This window comes from Vipera ursinii (assembly GCF_947247035.1).
Source record: "Vipera ursinii genome assembly, chromosome: 3".
In the NCBI taxonomy this organism is placed as follows: Eukaryota; Metazoa; Chordata; class Lepidosauria; order Squamata; family Viperidae; genus Vipera; species Vipera ursinii.
Window position 1 is genome coordinate 120,918,615 of NC_139516.1, and position 20,985 is coordinate 120,939,599.

The 20,985-nt window shown below is 40.2% G+C and overlaps 1 protein-coding gene across 4 annotated transcripts in view; it reads right to left on the reverse strand.

Annotated features, from left to right (window-relative positions):
- The window catches only part of AFAP1 (actin filament associated protein 1), a 74,338-nt gene that overhangs the window by 5,804 nt on the left and 47,549 nt on the right, over positions 1 to 20,985 (reverse strand). Inside the window, exons 10-18 of one of the 4 annotated variants that reach the window (XR_014491969.1) lie at positions 19,471 to 19,682; positions 17,832 to 17,977; positions 13,973 to 14,108; positions 11,632 to 11,889; positions 9,474 to 9,588; positions 7,343 to 7,507; positions 6,584 to 6,659; positions 5,965 to 6,155; positions 4,593 to 4,631 (exon numbers count right to left, since the gene is read on the reverse strand). Coding sequence is in view for 3 of the 4 variants with exons in the window: in XM_083358333.1 (XP_083214459.1) it covers positions 4,470 to 4,631; positions 5,965 to 6,155; positions 7,343 to 7,507; positions 9,474 to 9,588; positions 11,632 to 11,889; positions 13,973 to 14,108; positions 17,832 to 17,977; positions 19,471 to 19,682 (1,385 nt within the window). In the remaining variant the exon portion in view is untranslated. Of the gene's footprint in view, positions 1 to 4,469; positions 4,632 to 5,964; positions 6,156 to 6,583; positions 6,660 to 7,342; positions 7,508 to 9,473; positions 9,589 to 11,631; positions 11,890 to 13,972; positions 14,109 to 17,831; positions 17,978 to 19,470; positions 19,683 to 20,985 lie in introns of those variants that run through there. The other 3 variants (XM_083358334.1, XM_083358333.1, XM_083358335.1) reach the window with 3 other exon arrangements.

Genomic DNA, 20,985 nt, shown 5'->3' on the forward strand with positions numbered 1-20,985 from the left:
TTAATAACTGGTTGACTCTCCTTTGGCAGCAATAACCTCAACCAAACGTTTCCTGTAGTTGCAGATCAGATCTGCACAACGATCTGGAGTAATTTTGGACCACTCCTCTGCACAAAACTGTTTCAGTGTAGCAATATTCTTGGGATGTCTGGTGTGAATCGCTCTCTTAAGGTCATGCCACAGCATTTCAATCGGGTTGAGGTCAGGACTCTGACTGGGCCACTCCAGAACGTGTATTCTGTTCTGTTGAAGCCATTGTTTTGTTGAATTACTTGTATGCTTTGGGTCATTGTCCTGTTGCATCACCCATCCTCTGCGGAGCTCCAGTGGCGGACAGATGGTCGTACGTTTTCCTGCAAAATGTCCTGATAAACTCTGGAATACATTTTCCCATCAATGACAACAATCCGCCCAGGCCCTGAGGCAGCAAAGCAGCCCCAAACCATGATGCTCCCTCCGCCATGTTTTACTTTGGGGATGAGGTTTTGATGTTGCTGTGCTGTGCCATTTTTTCTCCACACATAGTGTTTTGTGTTTTTCCCAGACAACTCAATTTTGGTTTCATCTGTCCATGTTTGAAGTTTGCAAAAGAGCACTTGGATGTTCCACAGCATTACTGGCAAAATATACTGTGGACAGATGAAACCAAAATTGAGTTGTCTGGGAAAAACACACAACACTATGTGTGGAGAAAAAATGGCACAGCACAGCAACATCAAAACCTCATCCCCAAAGTAAAACATGGAGGGAGCATCATGGTTTGGGGCTGCTTTGCTGCCTCAGGGCCTGGGCGGATTGTTGTCATTGATGGGAAAATGTATTCCAGAGTTTATCAGGACATTTTGCAGGAAAACGTACGACCATCTGTCCGCCACTGGAGCTCCGCAGAGGATGGGTGATGCAACAGGACAATGACCCAAAGCATACAAGTAATTCAACAAAACAATGGCTTCAACAGAACAGAATACACGTTCTGGAGTGGCCCAGTCAGAGTCCTGACCTCAACCCGATTGAAATGCTGTGGCATGACCTTAAGAGAGCGATTCACACCAGACATCCCAAGAATATTGCTACACTGAAACAGTTTTGTGCAGAGAAGTGGTCCAAAATTACTCCAGATCGTTGTGCAGGTCTGATTTGCAACTACAGGAAACGTTTGGTTGAGGTTATTGCTGCCAAAGGAGAGTCAACCTGTTATTAAGTCCAAAGGTTCACATACTTTTTCCATCCTGCACTGTGAATGTTTCCATCTTATCTTCAATTAAAACATGACAACAGCTAATGTTTGTGTAGTATTATTTTAAGCAGACTGTGTTTTTCTATTGTTGTGACTTACATGACGCTTAGAGCGCATTTTATGGCCAATTCATGCAAAAAAAACACATAATCCCAAAGGGTTCACATACTTTTTCTTGCAACTGTAGTCTTGGGAAATCATGTGACTGTAACTGTGCTTTTCCTTTCCCACTTCCCCTGCCCTTTGGGATCTTCTAATTAGTTTTGCACCTTCAGCTTTTGTCTGCTTCTTAGCCACTCCCATCTCTTTGGAATGCTGCCCCCAGCAGGGGATAATTAGCAAAACTGGAATTAATGTTTGTATTTACATTCATTGGAGAAGAAGGGATTACGAGAGAGTAAGCAGACACACAATGGGGAATACACATGAAAATCAATGCTCTGATGCCAGCATCCCTGAGAGTGATATGCAAACTGTCCAGTGTATTCCCCACTGTGTGTCTGCTTACTCTCTTGTAACCCGTCCCTTTCAAAGTCTCCTGTGAGGAGGGGGGAGCTAGGTCAGGCACAGGAGAGATTGCCTACAGAGGGGAAGAAAAAGCTATGTAATTTCTCCTGTGCTTTATCCATCTCCCTCTCCCTGAAAGATTGGAGAGGAAGGGATTAAAAGAGAGTAAGCAGGCACACTATGGGGAATACACTGGACTATTTGCATAGCACACTCAGGGCTGCTGCTGCCACCCCATTCTTTTCATTGCATATTTCCTATGGTGTGCCTGCTTACTCTTTTGTAATTCTTTCCAATTTCTCACCTTTGCAAGGGGGTGGGGAAAGAAAAACAAGTCAGGCACAGGACAACATATACTAACTATAATGGTAATCTTGTGACAGAGAGGTGCTGTAAAGGTCATAAATGCAAACATTGGTTCTAAAATTAGTTTTTTCAGCACCATTGCAACTTTGAATGGTTGCTTAATGAGGCAGTTGCTAAGCAAAAACTAAACTGCAATCTAGCACAATGTGATTCTGCATTTGGGTATCTGACAAGCTTACAGCTTCCTTTGAGACTTGGCTTCAGACAAACACAATAGGTGGTTGGAAGGTGGATGTAATTATCACCCAGACCCAACACTAAACCTTGCTTGTTCTCCTTCATAAAGCACTTAATATGAACCAATGAAAGGCAATTTATGGCCAATATATGCTCCTATCCCAAGGTTTGGGGGTTTCTGGAAGACCATTCCTCATTTCCTTCTGCAGATCAATAGTGTTAGTTTGGCAGTGAAACTATATTGAATTCAGCTACAAGCTATGATAAAATCATGAGCATCGACTTTAGCTAATGTGAGAGATATTTACAAATCTGGATATTGTTTACTGTGGGATTGTTTGTGACCACCTGAATAATTTCACACTGCACATTTGTAGTGATTTTAACAGCACAGCCCATACTTTGGAAACTTCTTAATGTCCCAAACTTTCTCCATTTCAAGACTATGTTTCTGACTGGTTACTAGCGTAGGTGTAGAGCTTCATGAATATTTTTCTACATCTTTTCAATGCCTTTTTTTTTACAGAAATCTTCAGAAATTTCTTTTGCTTATGTGGGAAGATTTTTATCTTAATAATGGCAGTCAATGTTTGAAGTTTATGTGAGGCAGGGTTGGCCCAAATAAGCTTTTACTGTTGAACAAAAAGCCCACGTTCTTTTATCAAATTGACTAAAATAGGGTGATGATTACATTTTTATCCTCACATACTATAAGTTGGATGAATCTGTTTATAAAATAATAAAGCAAGAACCAAACTTTAGTGTCATTTGCTCTGGTGGACTTTCTTTTTTATGTACCTTATTTTCCGGCGTATAAGACGACTGGGCGTATAAGACGACCCCCCCCCCAACTTTTGAGATGATTTTCAAGATTTTTCGTCTTATACGCCGGAAAATACTTACATGCCAGTTGTCAAGTGTCCGACACAAGCCCGATTCAGACCCGTCTGATGCAGATAATGCAAAGCCCTGCCGGTTTCCGTCCGACGCCGGATGGCTCCGCTGGTGCCGCCTCGGGAGCGAAGGGCATGAGGCACCTGCCATGGCTCCCTGAGGACTCCTTAACAGCCAGGGAGCGCGCGTGTGCGCAGGACTGCCCTTCCAGCTCCCGCCCGACGCCGGACGGCTTCGCCGGTGCCGCCTCGAGAGGGAAGGGCGTGAGGTGCCTGCCACGGCTCCCTGAGCACTCCTTAGCAGCCGGGGAGCGCGCGCGTGTGCAGGACTGCCCTGCTGGCTCCCGCCCGACGCCGGACGGCTCCGCCGATGCCGCCTCAAGAGGGAAGAGCGTGAGGCGCCTGCCACAGCTCCCCGAGGACTCCTTAGGAGCCGGGGAGCGTACGCGTGTGCAGGACTGCCCTGCCAGCTCCCGCCAGACGCCAGCCTGCCCTGCTTCCTCCACAGTGAGAGGGGAGGGCGTGCCTTCCCGGGCTCGCTGAATTGCAGCCAAGCCGGAGCCAAAAGGGGCTTTTCCTTCCACCCACCCTTTGGAATACACGCAAGAGCTCCCGGGGTCTGGCGTTTGCAAGGGGGAGGGGAAGGGGCTGAGAGGCTCTTGGGGGTGGGAAGGGAGAGTCACGTTGGAGGGGGGACTGGACTAAGGAGGCTTGAAGTTGCTTTGCAAGAACGGGGGCGCTCGATTGATTTATGTATTATTTTCCGGCGTATAAGACGACCCCCCAACTTTTGAGATGATTTTCATGGGTTAAAAAGTCGTCTTATACGCCGGAAAATACGGTAAGACTCAATGTTCTGATAACACTCATGGCAAAGCTAATCAAACATGCAGAAAATCCAAACATTTTTTTACAGAATCATATTGCAACTGGAGAACTATTTTTCCACATTTTTTCTCTCACTTGAACTAAAAGCAGTGCTTTTTTTCTATAACAAAAAGGTGCCGGAACTCACACGTCATACCTATCCTACAAGGTTCCATCCAAAAAAGGTGCCGGAATTCCGTTCTGAGCGTTCTATGAGAAAAAAAGCCCTGACTAAAAGAACAAACTTTTAAGGGTAATATGATTACCAAGGGCTTTTTTTTCTGAGCAACAGTATCTTCTTTCAAAGCAAAGCAAGGCAGCAAACTGGCTTCTCTACTATGGAGAAAGGATAAATAAACCAAGCTACATAGTAGTAGTAGTAGTAGTAGAAATAGAATATGTAACAACCGTGTGAACCTCACCTTTGCCTTCTGAAGCACGTGGCCTCGGCATGGAGAGGTGCTTGAGGATGAATGTCTTTTCAGGACAATTGCACTATTCACAGGCATAGAACATTCTGTATCACTTGTATCGCAACTGGAGATGGGTGAATTCTCCAGTGCCTGATGCTTTAAAACTGGGGACTAAATAATAAATAGAAAACAACCTGAAACCACAGCTATCAAAAAGTACCAATAGTTGTATCAGCAGTTAAACTATTCTGGCTCTCTAAGAAGAGGGTGTTATCCTATTGGACAAATGTGAAGATTGTTTTGAAAGAACAAGATAACAGTGTAATATTGGCAGATTCATAGTCAGGAATCTCTGCAGTCCTTTGAATGAGTTAATAATTTCAGGGCCATGTAACTAGAAATCTAGGAGTAGCGAAGAAACATATATCTCTCAGCAGCAAACATGGCTACGCCACTAATCCTGCCTGATTCCAGATCATTTATAAAAAGCACTGGTCCTAGGACAGAGGTAGGCAACCTCGGCTCTTTTATGACTCATGGACTTCAACTCCCAGAATTCCTGAGTCAGCTCAGGAATTCTGGGAGTTGAAGTCCATGAGTCATAAAAGAGCCGAGGTTGCCTATCCCTGTCCTAGGAGGACCCCACTAATTTTATCCCTCCATTGTGAGCAATGTCCATTTACTTCTACTGTAAATTTGTTACAATTCTGTTTTCTGTTCTTTACCAGGTTGCTTACCCATAAGAGGACCTGCCATTTTATCCCATGGCTGTTAAGCTTACTGTGAAGTCTTTGATTATGGACTTTATTAAACACTTTTTGAAACACTAAGCAGTTGATGTCTACTGGTTTGTCCTTATCTACACGCTTATTAGTAAATTAGCTAAGAAGGCCTTCCCTTAGTGAAGCCATGTTGGGTATCCTTAACGAAGGCCTTTGTCTCCAAATGTTTGCTAATTTTATCTTTAACAGCAGTCTCTACTATCATCCTCAGAAGAAACATTCATCTGACAGATCTATGATTTTCTGGATCTCTCTCTGACTCCTTCTGAAAAATTAATTACATTCACTACCTTCCAATCTTCAACTACAGAGGCGAGTGTACAAACAGGCTGCATATTTGAGTTAGAAGTTCCAGAATCTCAGATGTGTTTAAGACACATTCTGTCTTATCTCCACGTTTTCATACAATCTGTTCAACTCTGGTGCTCAATATGCTACATAGAAGCCAAGTTATAATAAATAATAATATATAACATTTGTTATATTTCTATGTCTATATTTAATAATTAATATAATAAAATGGCATAATAATTCTCCAAGTAGTAACAGATCTAAACTAGCAAAAGTGTTCAAACGACAGAGTTGAGTGCTGAATCTCATATGTGAAGCATGACAGACAGTAATTATTTAAAAATGAGATACTTAAAATTATTTATAAAATATATTTTGTAGCAGAATCTATTTAAGGTTAAATTAAATTAAATTTATTTAAATTAAAATACCTGTGCTGTTAAACTCTGTGATTTAGGCTCGATTGCCAATCCTAGTGTGATGCCTCCAGCCAAAGCCTTTTTCAAATTCTCTTTCACTTCCGTCAACTCTAGTTCCAGAGACACACGCTCAGACTCTTTCAACTTACATTCTTCTTCCAACTTCTTTAATTTATCTTCAAGGATTATTAGGGATTTCCGGCCTGAAATCCAGAGGAGAGAAGTGAGCTTTGAGGCTGTGATAAAATTGTATACTCTGTTCTTAAACTGGAAAGTGAAGACACTTCACAGAAGATAGCTTCAGAAGGGAGTCATCATCATTCATCAAATAGAAGTTACTCTAATCTGAACAGCCACATTAAATGTAACCAAGTTGTTTGTTTGCTTTTTTTACTTATAATTTCAGTTGTTATAGCCACCCACCTGAACACCACTCTGGTTGGATAAAATATTCTATAATTAAAATACAATAATTAAGACTGCATCAGCAAATTATTGCCAAAGTAAGTTATATTTAGCGCTATGGTTATTCAACAGTATAAACTAGTCTTGAGCATTTAACTTCATTAAAATGATCCAGCCTGGCAAATAAAACAGTATAAAAATAATGCTATCTATAACACAGGACTACCTTGAAAGTGGCAGCTTAATGCTTGAACAGTTGCCTCCTCTTCTGTAACATCATATACACAACTACAACAGAACTGCTATAAAATAAAGAAACAAATAAGAATCTCTGCCACCCTCTTCATAACATTAGCTGTCATTGAAAAGAATATGGAAACACAATGAATGTCTCATTATTTCAGCATCCTCAAATTTAATTGAATATTAAAGGTAAAAAGGTAAAGGTTCCCCCGCACATGTGTGCTAGTCGTTTCCGACTCTAGGGGCCGGTGCTCATCTCCGTTTCAAAGCTGAAGAGCCAGCGCTTGTCCGAGGACAACTCCGTGGTCATGTGGCCGGCATGACTAGATGCCAAAGGCGCACGGAAAGCTGTTACCTTCCCACCGTAGTGGTCCCTATTTTTCTACTTGCATTTTTACGTGCTTTCGAACTGCTAGGTTGGCAGAAGCTGGGATGAGTAACAGGTGCTCACTCGGGATTCGACCCGCCAAACTGCCGACCTTCTGTCCTAACCCACTGAGCCACCGCGTCCTTTAATTGAATATTACAAAGGGACAGAAAATTGGCACGGAGTAGCAGTTTGTCTACTGGTCTCATCTTTGTAACGCAAACTCCCTTAAGTTGTAAACAGAAGGGGACTTCCTCTGTAATAACTACTCTGTTTTTAAGTTTGAATCTTTTCATATCAAAATAACAATAAAAAAGCTACTTCTGATGCTAGAGACCTACTTTGATTATAAAGAAAAAGAAGGGCCTAACTTACCAGGATTCATTTCAAGAGCTGCCCGGAGGTCTTTCCTTTCCTTTCGTAACTGAGCCAGGTGATTCCTCAGGATTTCTTTTTTCTTTAATAGTTCCTCCTCTTTTGTTTGTAATCTCTTTGCATCTGCTTCAACACGATTCTTTCCATACTTATACTGATCTGCATCTACACAAAAGTTTAATTATTATTTGAACTAGGAAACTTATGTCAGAATGAAAGACTAAACCGAACCTGGGCATCCCATTGACTTGCATGTCCGCTTACAGTCAAATATTTCAATGAAGACTTGTTTTACTATTATTCTGTATTTGACATACCTCTTGTCAGACTTGCCCTGTTCAAATCCCTTAGGAATAAAAGACCCTTGACTCCATTTGGATGAAGTGACAGGTTCTTTTACTAAAGGTTACTGGCAGCAGTAAAAACAGGCTAGAACTAAAGTTCTTGCGCCAACAGTTACAAACTTTTCCCTTTCATCATGGTCCTTCCCCTCCCCTCCCTGACCAGATTGTCTTCGGCCAATGGCGAGCTGCATAGGTGTTTTGGGAACCGCTTTAGATGTTTGGAACAATTCACATTCCTTTCCAAAGCTTTGTGGCCTTGAAGACTGGCACAGGTTGGATTCATGCATCTCTGGTCTCTTTCAAACCGTCATCTCTCCTCCCTAATTCCCATCTCTAACCTATACATGTTTATTCCCCATTTGCTCTTCTTTCCCTCCCCACTAATGGTCAATGGTCGCTGCTAGAGAAGTGCCAAGCCGAAGATGACAGAGCTGACATCTCTACCTCTATGGTTGCTGTTACATCTTCAATCACTCCAGTTTTAATCCAAACAAAAACTTCTTCAAATAGCTCAAAATACACCTTACGAACCATATAAGGAACGGCTGCTGGAATTGGGTATGTCTAGTTTAATGAAGAGAAGGGTGAGGGGTGACATGATAGCAGTGTTCCAATACCTCAGGGGCTGCCACAAAGAAGAGGGAGTCAAGCTATTCTCCAAAGTGCCCGAAGGCAGGACAAGAAGCAACGGATGGAAACTAATCAAGGAGAGAAGCAACCTAGAACTAAGGAGAAACTTCCTCACAGTTAGAACAATTAACCAGTGGAACAACCTGCCACCAGAAAGTGTAAATGCTCCAACACTGGAAGTTTTTAAGAAGAGACTGGTCAGCCATTTGTCTGAAATGGTATAGGGTTTCCTGCCTGAGCAGTGGGTTGGACTAGATGACCTCCGAGGTCCTTTCCATTTACTATTTTGATTATGATTATGACCTACTGCACCTGAGCAGTTATCGAGATAATGGTAGCAACCATACCAGCCAAATTACACAGAAAAAGTGTCCAAAAATTCCAAAGCTTTAAGAAGTAGCATTGAAAAAGAAGGAAGAATTTAACATAAATTTTCCATTTGTTCCTCCCTTTATTTTTATGCTAGAAAAGTAAATAAAATAGTAAGATAATAAAAAACTTGATTATAAAAAAATAAAGATAAGGGCATTTTTATGACAACTGGGAGCAGAACAATCAAAACAATTATTTTCCATTGTCAATGTGCAACCAGGAAAACTGGACATTGAGAAATAGTGAAAAAATATAGACACCATTGAATTACATATTTGGAGAGTATCAGAGGCTGCAAAAAAAATCAGTCACTTGGTCTTGTACAAACTACATGTTGGCTGCTTCCTTGAAACAATGGTCTGCATAGAGAAACCCATATATTTTAGGCATATGATACAAATGTGATCCAATTTTTTATTTTATTTCTAAAATAAATTATAATAATGGAGTAGGAAAATGTGACTAGATATTAAGCAAAGTAGAAATAGAAGACAACAAGAAGACAGTTCTTCAGAAATTACTTATAATCTATCAACTTGAACCCCCCCCACTTACCTTAGAACACTGATGATCATGATGAATGACCTTGGTTTTTGTAATGAAATTTCTGCGTGAGCAGTCATTTATCTCATGGACAATAGACAGATGCATGGATAATAGATAAATAAATAAAGACAGTGGGCAAATACTTATCTATCATGCCCAAAGAATTATTTTACCTCGAAACTTCAGATAGTTTAAAAGAATAAGATATTTCAAAGCCACAAGAAATAAAGAATACTCACTAGAGCTGCTACGTTTCACATTTGAAGCAAATTCTGATTTTTTTAGTGAATTATTTAACGTTCTCCCTTTTCCTGAAATTCCATTTGTAGCTATTGGCATTTTTTTCCCTTTAAACTGCAAGGAAAATCAAGAATGCATTTATTGCTAACCATTAAGTGCAGTTTTCTTACAACAGTGGGAACAAACAGAGGCAAGTTTTGGTTAAAAGTTTAAAATCAAGGTAGTTAGAAAACCATGCTTCTGAAGCAACCAAAGGCATCCATTGTGCTTTTTGAAAATATACAAGACAACATAAAATTAAAAAAAATATTGCTTGAGAAACGGCCACATCACAAAATAATCATCGAAGGATGATTATTCTAGCCCAGAATCTCCAGAAAACATAGACTGATCTCTTAAGCCCGGAAACGAACTGGCAATAAAATCTTATAACATCAGCCTTTATTGGAACTGCAACATGTTCAGAACTACGTTGTAATGACTGGGGCAATGGACCATTTTGCAAAGAGTGAAAAGACATCTGTTTTTAATTAGACAAGAGTAGAACTTCAACATTTAGACTTACATTATTTACTAGTTATTTGTTTATGGTTCAGATATGGGAAGTTGAAATGTGAAGAAATGTTTGGATTTATATTTTATATTGTTTTGCCTCAGAATAACATTGGCTTTTGTGAGCCATTAAAATGAGTCATGAAGGAGGTAATATCTGTGCTTATCTGATTTTTTGGAATCTTCAATTACTCATTTCAATAAAAAACACTCTTGAAGCAATGTTGCATAACATTCTTTTGAAACAAGCAACAATCATTTTGCAATGCATGCAATAAAATGAACTGGTGTGTGTGTGGGGGGGGGGGAAAGATTCCTCAGCAACTCATTTCACTATTATTTTAAACTTTAGCAGATCTTGTTATTCTTAGAACAAATCTTTTAGGCAAATTTCTAATTGGTTTTCTAAATATACAGCAGACAGTACACTGATCACTGACAGCAGAGGAATGACTGTTCCACTCTCAAAATGAAAAAGCAGTAAACTATAACAGGGCACAAGTATATGGCCAACTTGTCAAAAACTTCTCCCATCCTCCGTTACTTATGGGAACTGCATTGTCTCTATTACTTCCGAATGTGAAATAAGTTTATTTGGGAAGATCACATCCCCAAAGACTTGAAAGTGAATACAAAATTGAATGACGTATATTTATTTGAAATGATTTTGTATTCAAGTAAGTCTGTTTCTTTTAGAATGAAACAGCACCATCTGCACAACACAGAACAGTAGGAATCACCCAAGCCACAATAACGATCTACACTTGATACACTAACTGCAGTACTCATACACACGTAATTGCACACAGATAGTACAGAAAAGTACAGAATGTTCTAGGCTGTGAAGTTGACCATTACCAAGGACTTAATTTCAGCTGTTGAAGCAATCATATTAATAATACTGTATATCAGGGGTGTCAAACTCAATTTCATTGAGGGCCGCATCAGCATTTCAGTTGCCCTCAAGGGGCCGGGTGGGCGTGGCCTGGGTGGGCGTGGCCTACTGGGTGGGCGTGGCTAGAGTGTGTATGGCCTACTGGGTGGGCGTGGCCAGCTCTACATCGTTCGCATCAAGGGTGCCTATGGGGGCCTGGTCAGGAGTGGGACAGATCTGAGGGTCTCTGGCAGAAGGAGGGTCTCTGGGCCAGGGCCAAGGCAGTGGGGGCCGTTCCCTCACTGTTTCCAGGATGGCTTTGCGGGCCGCATGAAACCACTTCGCGGGCCAGATCTGGCCCCCGGGCCTTGTGTTTGACATGTCTGCTGTATATCTATCCTCCGAAACTTGCTCTGTGTAAAATCTAAGATAGTTTGATTTAAATTGATGCCTTTCAGAAATGTTACAGGTGGAATTCCCAGAATCTTCAAGGATAATTTGGAGTCCTGAGCTGTAGTGTTAGTCTGGAGGGGTTGGAGCAAGCTAAATTAAGCTAAGAATTTTAAAAAGAAAAGTGCATAGGTTTCTAAGATGTTAATTCTCATATCCAGTGTTTCTTAATTAAAGGTAACAATTTTTGCAATATTATATTAACTAACCGTAAGCATTTAATGATCAGTACACAAAAGCAAGAAAAGAAATATGATTAAAAGAATTAAGCATTTTAGTACCTGTGCAACAGATCCCCTCCCCACAGCAGAGGTATTAGTGACAGACTGAGCAGAAGACAGATTGGATGAGATAGGATGTTTATAATGGTTAGAGGACAGTTTGTCAGTAGGTAATCTATTGGCTTTTCGCTCTGCTGGTGAACAACGTGCAAAAATTTTCGGAGATGGCAAATTATCATACAGGCCCATGTTATCATAAAGCCCATCTTCTCCTGTGTTTTTGCTAGAAGAAGTAGGAAAGCCATCTTCTGGTTCCCTCTGCAATACACATACTTAGTAAATTAGCATAACTTCATGCACTGAAAAAAATGGAATAATCAGAAAGTTAACTGAGCAATTAAGAAAAGCCCTCTAATCCACAGCAAGAGTTCCTTCTCTGTCGGTTCTATACAGTGGTATTTCGATACTTGATTGCTTCAAAACTCGTCAAATTTGGTACTCGAAGCATTTTGATGTGAAAATGTTGTCGAGGTACTCGTCGTTTGTTTGGTACTCGACACACTGCAATAGGAAGAGGGGAACACCCAGGGAGAATGGACAGGAAATCGGTCATTTCAGGAAGATTGCTCAAAAGTAAGTAGGCAACGGCCGCAAAAGGTGGACAGGAAGTCGGCCGTGCTGGGAAGATCACTGGCATAGGAAAAGGGATGGATACAAAGTTCTTCCGAGCCAAAACAAAGGGTCACACAGATAAGTCCGTGGTTTGTTTGGTACTTGTTTTTAATACTTGTTACATCTCCCGGAATGAGTTAACAACGAGTACCGAGGTACTACTGTATTTTTATTCTAAAATTTGCTTTTAGTTCACAATAACTACATCAAAATGGAAACCTTGCAAATTCCAAGGTTAAGCTTTCTAAACACATTGCTGAAAAGGATAGTAAGAAATAATGCCACTCAATATCCATATGTCGTCTGTCTTATAGTCTATCAGATAAGTTTCAATGAAATATGCCAAACATCTGACTATTGAGTTGAACCCACAAATTAACTCGAGGCACATTTTGACCTTCCCCGTACTAAAATTTTGATAGAGCGTTCCTCCTCTTTTTAAACATGTCTTGATGCAAAACAGCCTTTTGATTCCTTGCTTTAATTTTTATCATTTTGATTTAAGAAGTTCCTACAAATTAGAATTTTAAACTAGGTTCTTATACTGATTCATAACCAATTTTCGGGACCTTCATTTGGACATCACAAAAAACAGAGATTTAGAAACCAAGAAACCATAACTACAGGTGATTGCCCAACAGAAGGATGCAAGCAAAGAAATCAAGAAGTAAATGTGCATAGCCCCACAAGTCATGTTGTTGGGGAACTTCTTATTCCTGTGTCAATGTACCAGAATGATCAATGTGTGTTAGTAACATTAATTTCTTTGTCAAGAATTATCTGAAAATGGATCCAGCTTCTAATAATTTTAGGATCTAATGCATTCACTGAAAGATAAAATATAGAGCTGTATAATATACGGAGTTAGAAAGCAATCGGAGGCAATTTCAGCCAGTATTTATGGTAACTACACGTAACAATATATTGTTGATATTTTAAAAGTTTTACTGTCTCCTAAGGATGGATGGATAAGTACTGTAAGAAATGTAATTATATTGGAAAGAGGAAACTATCATATGGTAAAGTTACACTTATAGGATACACATGGGTAATCACAGTCAATCAATTTCAGGGATTGGCTGGAGAAAACTCCTAAATGAATGGGACCATCAATTCTGTCTCAATGACACAGTTGCCTTAAGTGTGACTGCAACAGCATTAAGCAAGTCACTGTGGATCATTAGGTGAGACCTTGATTGGTGATTTTACCACCATCTTCTCCATTGAGTCCGCTTTTCAGAAGCTGTTTGTAAAGCATGCAAATGACGGTCATACGATCGCGGGATACAGTGATAGTTGTAAATGCAGCAACTGGTTCTGAAGTTACTTTTTCAGTGCCATTGTAACTAAACAAGGAAGTCGTTAAGTGAGGTCTATCTGTCAATAGCTAGGACATATATAGGATAAAAATTGCATGAAGACAAATTCATGCACGTTTTTCATTACTCTCTCTCCCCCCTCCGTATTTTAGCCATAGAACACGCTTAATCAAACCCTTGTTTTTATTTTTCTCCAGAGTGTTCTATTATGTTTAGGTGTAACTTCATGAACGAAGGAATACAGAGACAGACATATTTGTGTTGGCTTACATATGAGATATACTGAACTAATTTCCCCCCTTCTCTGGTTGAGACACAACAAAACCTTGTGATAATATCCAGTGATATTTAATTTCAGAAGCTTCGTAAGTTTTTTAGAGGTTCAACAGATAATAAATTATTTGACCTACACAAAAGTCAATTCTTACTGATCCATTTATGCAAGGAACATCATCATAATGAAGTGCCATCCCACTGGGACATGCATAGCCATTAGCAGCATTTCCTCTGTAAGGATTAGTAGAAAGAACCCGTCTGTTCATAAAACTGAAATACAAAAACAAGCAGGACAACAAATAATGAGTTCACTTTGAAAGTTCATGTCTTTTCATAAAATAATTGTTTTACAAGTCTCTGTCTTTTAAGAGATTGCATGATATACACACTGAATGGCACTACAGCCTGATGTGTTGTCAGAAAGCTTCCATTTTTACTTACTTGTATGTGGGGAGGGGCATACATTGTTAAGTCAAAAGACAGACAATTGTTTTAAAGGGCAAAGCTGAAGATTTAGATTGCTCAATAGAAAAACTTCTCTGGAAGGAACTTGTAATTATGGAAATGAATCTCTTCCTTCAAGACCTATCAGGAAATGGCTTTAGGTGTTCAAATCACAATTTATAACTGCAAAGAGAAACAAACCACACAGAATAGGAGATGGGACAATCACAGTATAAAAGCACAGTAATGCACAGACTTCCTTTGATTTTACACAAGCAATCTTTTCCTGGAGCCAAGAGCTTTGTTTGATTAGTCTGAGACAGCATAAAAGTCAGACTTTAGCTTTTTGCTGAGAAGAAAAGAAGATATATAGCTTGAATTTGGCAAAAGAAAACAGAGAAGTTTGGCAGAGGAGACTTTAAATGTTTTCCTAATTCTTGAGGGATTTTGTAATGTTTTAGGACTGGCATTGCCTGTTTCTATCTGTGGTAAGAAAGCTAAACAACTTTAAATCCACTTGTGTTTTCTTTTAGGAAGACTGCCCTTCCCTCAGTATCCATATTTTAAAATTCTCATTTAGTGCCGCCTTGGGCAAATCACATTGTTCAAAAAACTCATATAAGAATTACCAGTTGAATATGATAAATAACTATTCTGAACTATTATTAAATGCTCCAACAAATATCTACGTAAAGATGTGAAAATTAAACTTTCAGAAGCATTATATTTTGTAGGCACATTTCCAAAATGTTATTTTGGCAGTGATAACCAAATCCAATTATTTAAGTAACACAATCTTAAGATAAGTGCAAGATCTGTTTTTGTATCTAGTTTTTAGTTTTCCTGAGATACTGAATACAACAATGCATTTTCTTATATTGTATATCATTATATTGCTTGAAAAGCTACTACTGAAAAGATTATTACTCTCTGTACTTTCTAACACAACTTTCTTAACAAACTGGGAAAACGTAATGGGCATTTAAATGGGCCATAAGTTACTGAAGAGCTTCAGCCTTGAATTAATTGATTAGACAAACTCATTATAAAGGCTGCAATTCTTTGGTCCCTGATTAGAGGGATAACACCATGGGAGTGAGTTTTATGGAGAAGTTCCATCTGTAGTAAAAAATCTCCATTATCATAGTGTCTCTGCCACTAGAAAGAAAGATGGTATCACAGAGCTAAATCAAGCAGCACCCTTGATCACAGAATCTTAAATTCTCCATGTCCTCTGCATATCTTAATGTCAGTCCTATTGCTGCAATTAATTCCTTTCTCTGGTTGCAGCAGAACTACAGATAGTCATCGAGTTACAACCACTCATTCAAACTTACAACAGTGCTAAACAAGTGATAGTTACCACTAGCCCTTGGAATTCCAGCCATCAATGTTCCTATGGCCATGGGATGGTAAGCCAGGCATTTAGCACCCAGGTTGCAATTATAAAATCACAGTGAGCTGCGGTCACATGATCACGATTTCCAACATTCCCTGCCATTTCCCATAAGCAAAGTCAATGGGGAAGCCAGCAGGAATTCAGAAATTGCAGCCTTGCGAAATCCATCCCTAATTGCCTTTGCACTCCTTGCTTAACAATGGCAACCAATACTGCTGGAACTGCCACTGCAAGGAGAGGCAGGGAGGCAAGGAAGGGAAACCATGGGAAATGGATTAGGATTCCAGGGGGTTATGCCATGCTAGGATTTGCTATGGTGTGGCTGAGAGTGCTGGAACATGTTCCAGTCTTGTCCTTGTAGAGATCTTGTGTTATCCAAACCACAGAAAAGTCAAAAGCTTTACAGGTTTCACTTTTGTAGAACTTGTGGTTGGTCCATCAGGTCTTCCAAAATGCCATGCTTTGCTGCAGGTTACAAACTAAATATTCTTATCTATTGCCTACATGCCCGTATTATTATGTTTATTATATTATTATGAGGGGATAGATGGGGAACTGAGGGGATAGATGGGGAACTCAATATCTTCATTAATGATTTGGATGAGGGGATAGATGGGGAACTCATCAAATTTGCAGACGACACCAAGCTGGCAGGAATAGCCAACACTCCAGAAGATAGGCTTAAGATACAGAAGGATCTGGACAGACTCGAACACTGGGCACTATCTAACAAAATGAAATTCAATGGTGAAAAAAGTAAGGTTCTACATTTAGGCAGGAAAAATCAAATGCATAGGTATAGTATAGGTGGTACCTTGCTCAATAGTAGTAACTGTGAGAGGGATCTCGGAGTCTTAGTAGACAATCACTTCAATATGAGCCAGCAGTGTGCTGCAGCTACCAAAAAAGCCAACACAGTGCTAGGCTGCATTAACAGAGGGATAGAATCAAGATCACGTGAAGTACTAATACCACTTTACAATGCCTTGGTAAGGCCTCACCTGGAATATTGCATCCAGTTTTGGTCACCACGATGTAAAAAAGATGTCGAGACTCTAGTAAGAGTACAGAGAAGAGCAACAAAGATGATTGGGGGACTGGAGGCTAAAACATATAGGGAACGGTTGCTGGAATTGGGTGTGTGTAGTTTAATGAAGAGAAGGGTGAGGGGTGACATGATAGCAGTCTTCCAATATCTCAGGGGCTGCCACAAAGAAGAGGAAGTCAAGCTATTCTCCAAAGCACCTGAAAGCAGGACAAGAAGCAATGGATGGAAACTAGTCAAGGAGAGAAGCAACCTAGAACTAAGGAGAAATTTCCTGACGGTTAGAACAACTAACCAGTGGAACAACCTGCCTCCAGAACTGGTGAATACTCCAACACTGGAAGTTTTTAAGAAGAGACTGGCCAGCCATTTGTCTGAAATGGTATAGGGTTTCCTGCCTGAGCAGGGGGTTGGACTAGATGACCTCCAAGGTCCCTTCCAACTACTTCTTCTTCTTCTTCTTCTTCTTCTTCTTCTTCTTCTTCTTCTTCTTCTTCTTCTTCTTCTTCTTCTTCTTCTTCTTCTTATTATTATTATTATTATTATTATTATTAGAATCAACAGAAAACAAAGCAGTTGTGCCATTAGAGGCCTCCCTGTCTCCCCTTTGCTGCTATTGTTCCACACCCCATCTGAGTCATTTCTGCCCAGATCAAAAAAACACCATTTCATTCCAAGCGCAGATCAAACCAGAAGAAATATGTATGTTTAAAGAGTCTAGTTCCCCAGATGTTGCTAGATTTTAAATTTGATTATCCCCAACTATGATCATGAAGGAACTGAGGAAAATACAGGGTTGTACCACAGATTGGTCACAGATTCCCTACTCATGCACGTCTAGCAAAAGTACTTGAAGAATTGCTAAATGATGTATTTGTAAATAGGCGCATTTGTTGATATATTTTGCCTTTCAACTTTGAGCTAGCATATCCATTCTTGGGACACATGGTACTATACAATACATGAAGCATATCGCATGCTGCCTCTCACCATCTCAGATTTCTGGTTTATTAATAAGTAAGAATTCAGATTTCTCAACTCCAAAACAAAAACACTGAAAAGGCCAAAGTTCTTGAAAATGTTCTAATTGATTAACTCCTCCTACCAGAAGGTTTGCTTTGCAGCTTGAATGACACTGGCTGTCACATCCACATCTATGTAGTCATAGTGCAGAGTGCCAGGATCTGCAGATGACCCACTCTCAGCCAGCAGAATCCCAATCCACCTGCCCATATCTTCTGAAGATGAAGCCTACATAGAACAGGAAAAAATCACAGGTGAACACTGAAACTTTCACTAATATATATCTATTTTTAGTTCAAGTATGCATTTACTTATTCAGTGAAGGAGCTCTTGGATTTCATTTTTAAAACATTTCCATGATGGCTGTCAAAAATCTTGCTAAAACAAATAACCCTACTCCTTTAGGATGCAAAGATAGCGAAGATCAGCTTTCATCAGTTCCTATGTGAGGGCAGAGATGGAGGCAAAATGACAAAAGCAGCATTGTGACAAAGCGTCTGCATGTTTCACATGGAACTTGTAGCATGACACCACAACACTGCTCTTAGCATTCTGATGAATACAGAAGTTCCAGATGCCCATTCCAGATATTTTTTTTTGTAGTGCCCAGAGATATCCCCCATTTCTAGCCACATTCTGGAGCCCAACGTTTGGGCTCTCTCTCTCATGTCATTAAGAGATAATTTTAGGTTTTGATGCCTAAAATGCTTTTTCCTTCTTCCAAAAGCACTCTGTCCAGACACACTTTTGGAGTATAGCCCTTGATGTCAAGCCTAGAGTGATCCTTAAGGAGACATAAATTCTGCACCCCTGCCTGAGATATATGGCACTTCCAAATCTGCCCTGAGGATATGGGCAGGCTCATGGTGGCAACAGAAGAGGCTGCTCCACGCCTATACCCTCCAGACGTGGATTCTATTCCCAGTTGGTAATGCCGTTATCACACATTTCAAATGTCTCTTTTCTATGGACTTCAGTGTGTGTGTGAGAGAGAGAGAGTGGGGGGAGGGAGGGAGGAAGAGAATATTGTTGTGTATTAATATGTTATGTTTAACGATTGTGTATCACATGTAAATAGTTATGAGGTAAAACCCCACGGCAGCTTTTGACAGCTGTCAAAAGCTGCCGGTAGCCACTGCGCAAGCGCAAGCGCTTGACAGCTCTCCGCTGTCAAAGTCGCTGGAAACCGTGCAGGCGCGACACAGCTTGACAGCTCCAGGCTGTCAAAGCTCACACCGCTGATTGGCCTGCGCTCACTAGTGGGAAACCGGCACAGCTCCGATTGGTCGCCAGTCGGCCAGCTGGGGTATAAATAGAGGCGTTGTGAGTCTGTTCCTCGCCCGGTTCCTGACAATAAAAAGTTTACGTTTAGCCAGCTGTCTCGCATACTTCTTCAGCGAACGAAGCAAATATGAATTAAGAACGAACATTCACTGAAACTGGTTTGTGGCCTGATACTGATTTCAGTTTAATAGCATTGCCTGCTGCCTTTTTAAACGTCCTGAGTTTGAGAATTTCTAGAAACAGAGTTTTAAAGTTTTTCAAAATAGCGTAATGAACAAGTTAATATTGATATATATTATTAGCTACCTAGCTAAGGGCTCCTGTCATGGGTAAAAACAAGGAAATATTATGGATTCAAGGTATTAATTACAGAATAGATTTCTTATTTTAGAAGCAGGATTCTTAGATTCTGCTTATGTTATTTCTTTACAATATACCTCTAATACTGCAACCTCCTGAGCATTTCGAAGCAACCGGAATGTGAGGGGATGTTTGGAATCCAATCCTGGAATAACTTCACAGCCACGGAGAGGAATAGAAACAATATGAGTCTTTAGATCTGTCCTGTCTTTGTGGAGTATCAGCTTATTATCTTTCACTCTGCACCAGCGCTCACGCCAACGGCTATTTGACAGCACATTAAGATATCCTGCAAAACATAAAAACAAATTTCTTATGAAGTTTTCTAATGTGTATTCACAGTTTATTGTCAGGCCAGGTCCATACAAGGGTCAATTAAACTGATTTAATGCTCAAGCCTGTGTATAGGAATTCTCTCAGCTAACAGTCAACACCTGGTTAACAGTTAAGATACAGGGCAATGGTTGTCTTAAACGTTTTAATGATAAGAACACAAATTACCTCTCTACCACATAGTGGAAAAAATTTAATTTTCAGAATTTTCTTTTAAAATAGTAGATTAGAAATCCTATTAGTTACTGTATTGGTAATGCAAAAGAAACTTGTTATGGAAGGATTTACCAGGTTGTTGTTGTTAGCTGCGAAGTTGTGTCTGACCCATCGCGACCCCATGGACAACGTTCCTCCAGGCCTTCCTGTCCTCTACCATCTTCTGGAGTCCATTTAGGCTCATGTCTATTGCTTCAGTGACTCCATCCAGCCACCTCATTCTCTGTCGTCCCATTCTTCTCTTGCCCACAACCTTTCCCAGCATTAGACTCTTCTCCAATGAGTCCTTCCTTCTCATTAGGTGGCCAAAGTATTTGAGTTTGAACTTCAGGATCTGGCCTTCTAAAGAGCAGTCAGGGTTGATCTCCTCTAGGACTGACCGGTTTGATCGCCTTGCAGTCCAAGGGACTCACAGGGGTCTTCTCCAGCACCATAGTTCAAAGGCCTCAATTCTTTGGCGCTCAGCCTTTCTTATAGTCCAACTTTCACAGCCATATTTACCAGGTAGTCCTCAACTTATGATCATAACTGATTCCCTAAGGATGAGCTCCAGCAGAAGTCTGAAAGCTCGGAAAACTAAAACCTCTGGTCCTGGTGACTGAACTGATTGAATCCTGCAATATTACCCTGGGACATGTATATTTGCCTTCATTCCTGACCATAAATAAGCCCAGAATTACAGCTGTAAATCATGCAGGTTGTTAAGTGATTCATCACATCACTGACTTGACTTTTTTTTTTGCAGTAGTTGTTAAGTGAACCCATTGTCTGGTTTTCAGCAAAAAAAAACAAAACACAACACAAACTGCAGTCAAATGACCACAGAATACTGCAAATAGCCATAAATGTGAGCGGGTTGCCAAGCGCCCAAAATGCAATCATGTGACGGGAGGGGTGGGAGGGGTACATTGTAACTTCAAATCCAAGTCATAAGTACCTTTTTGTGGGTCTGTTGGAAGTTCAAACAGTTAGCAAGCGCCAAGTTGCTAAATTGAGGATTGCCTGTACAACTATTTTATAGGGAGGGGGGGGGAAATCACACA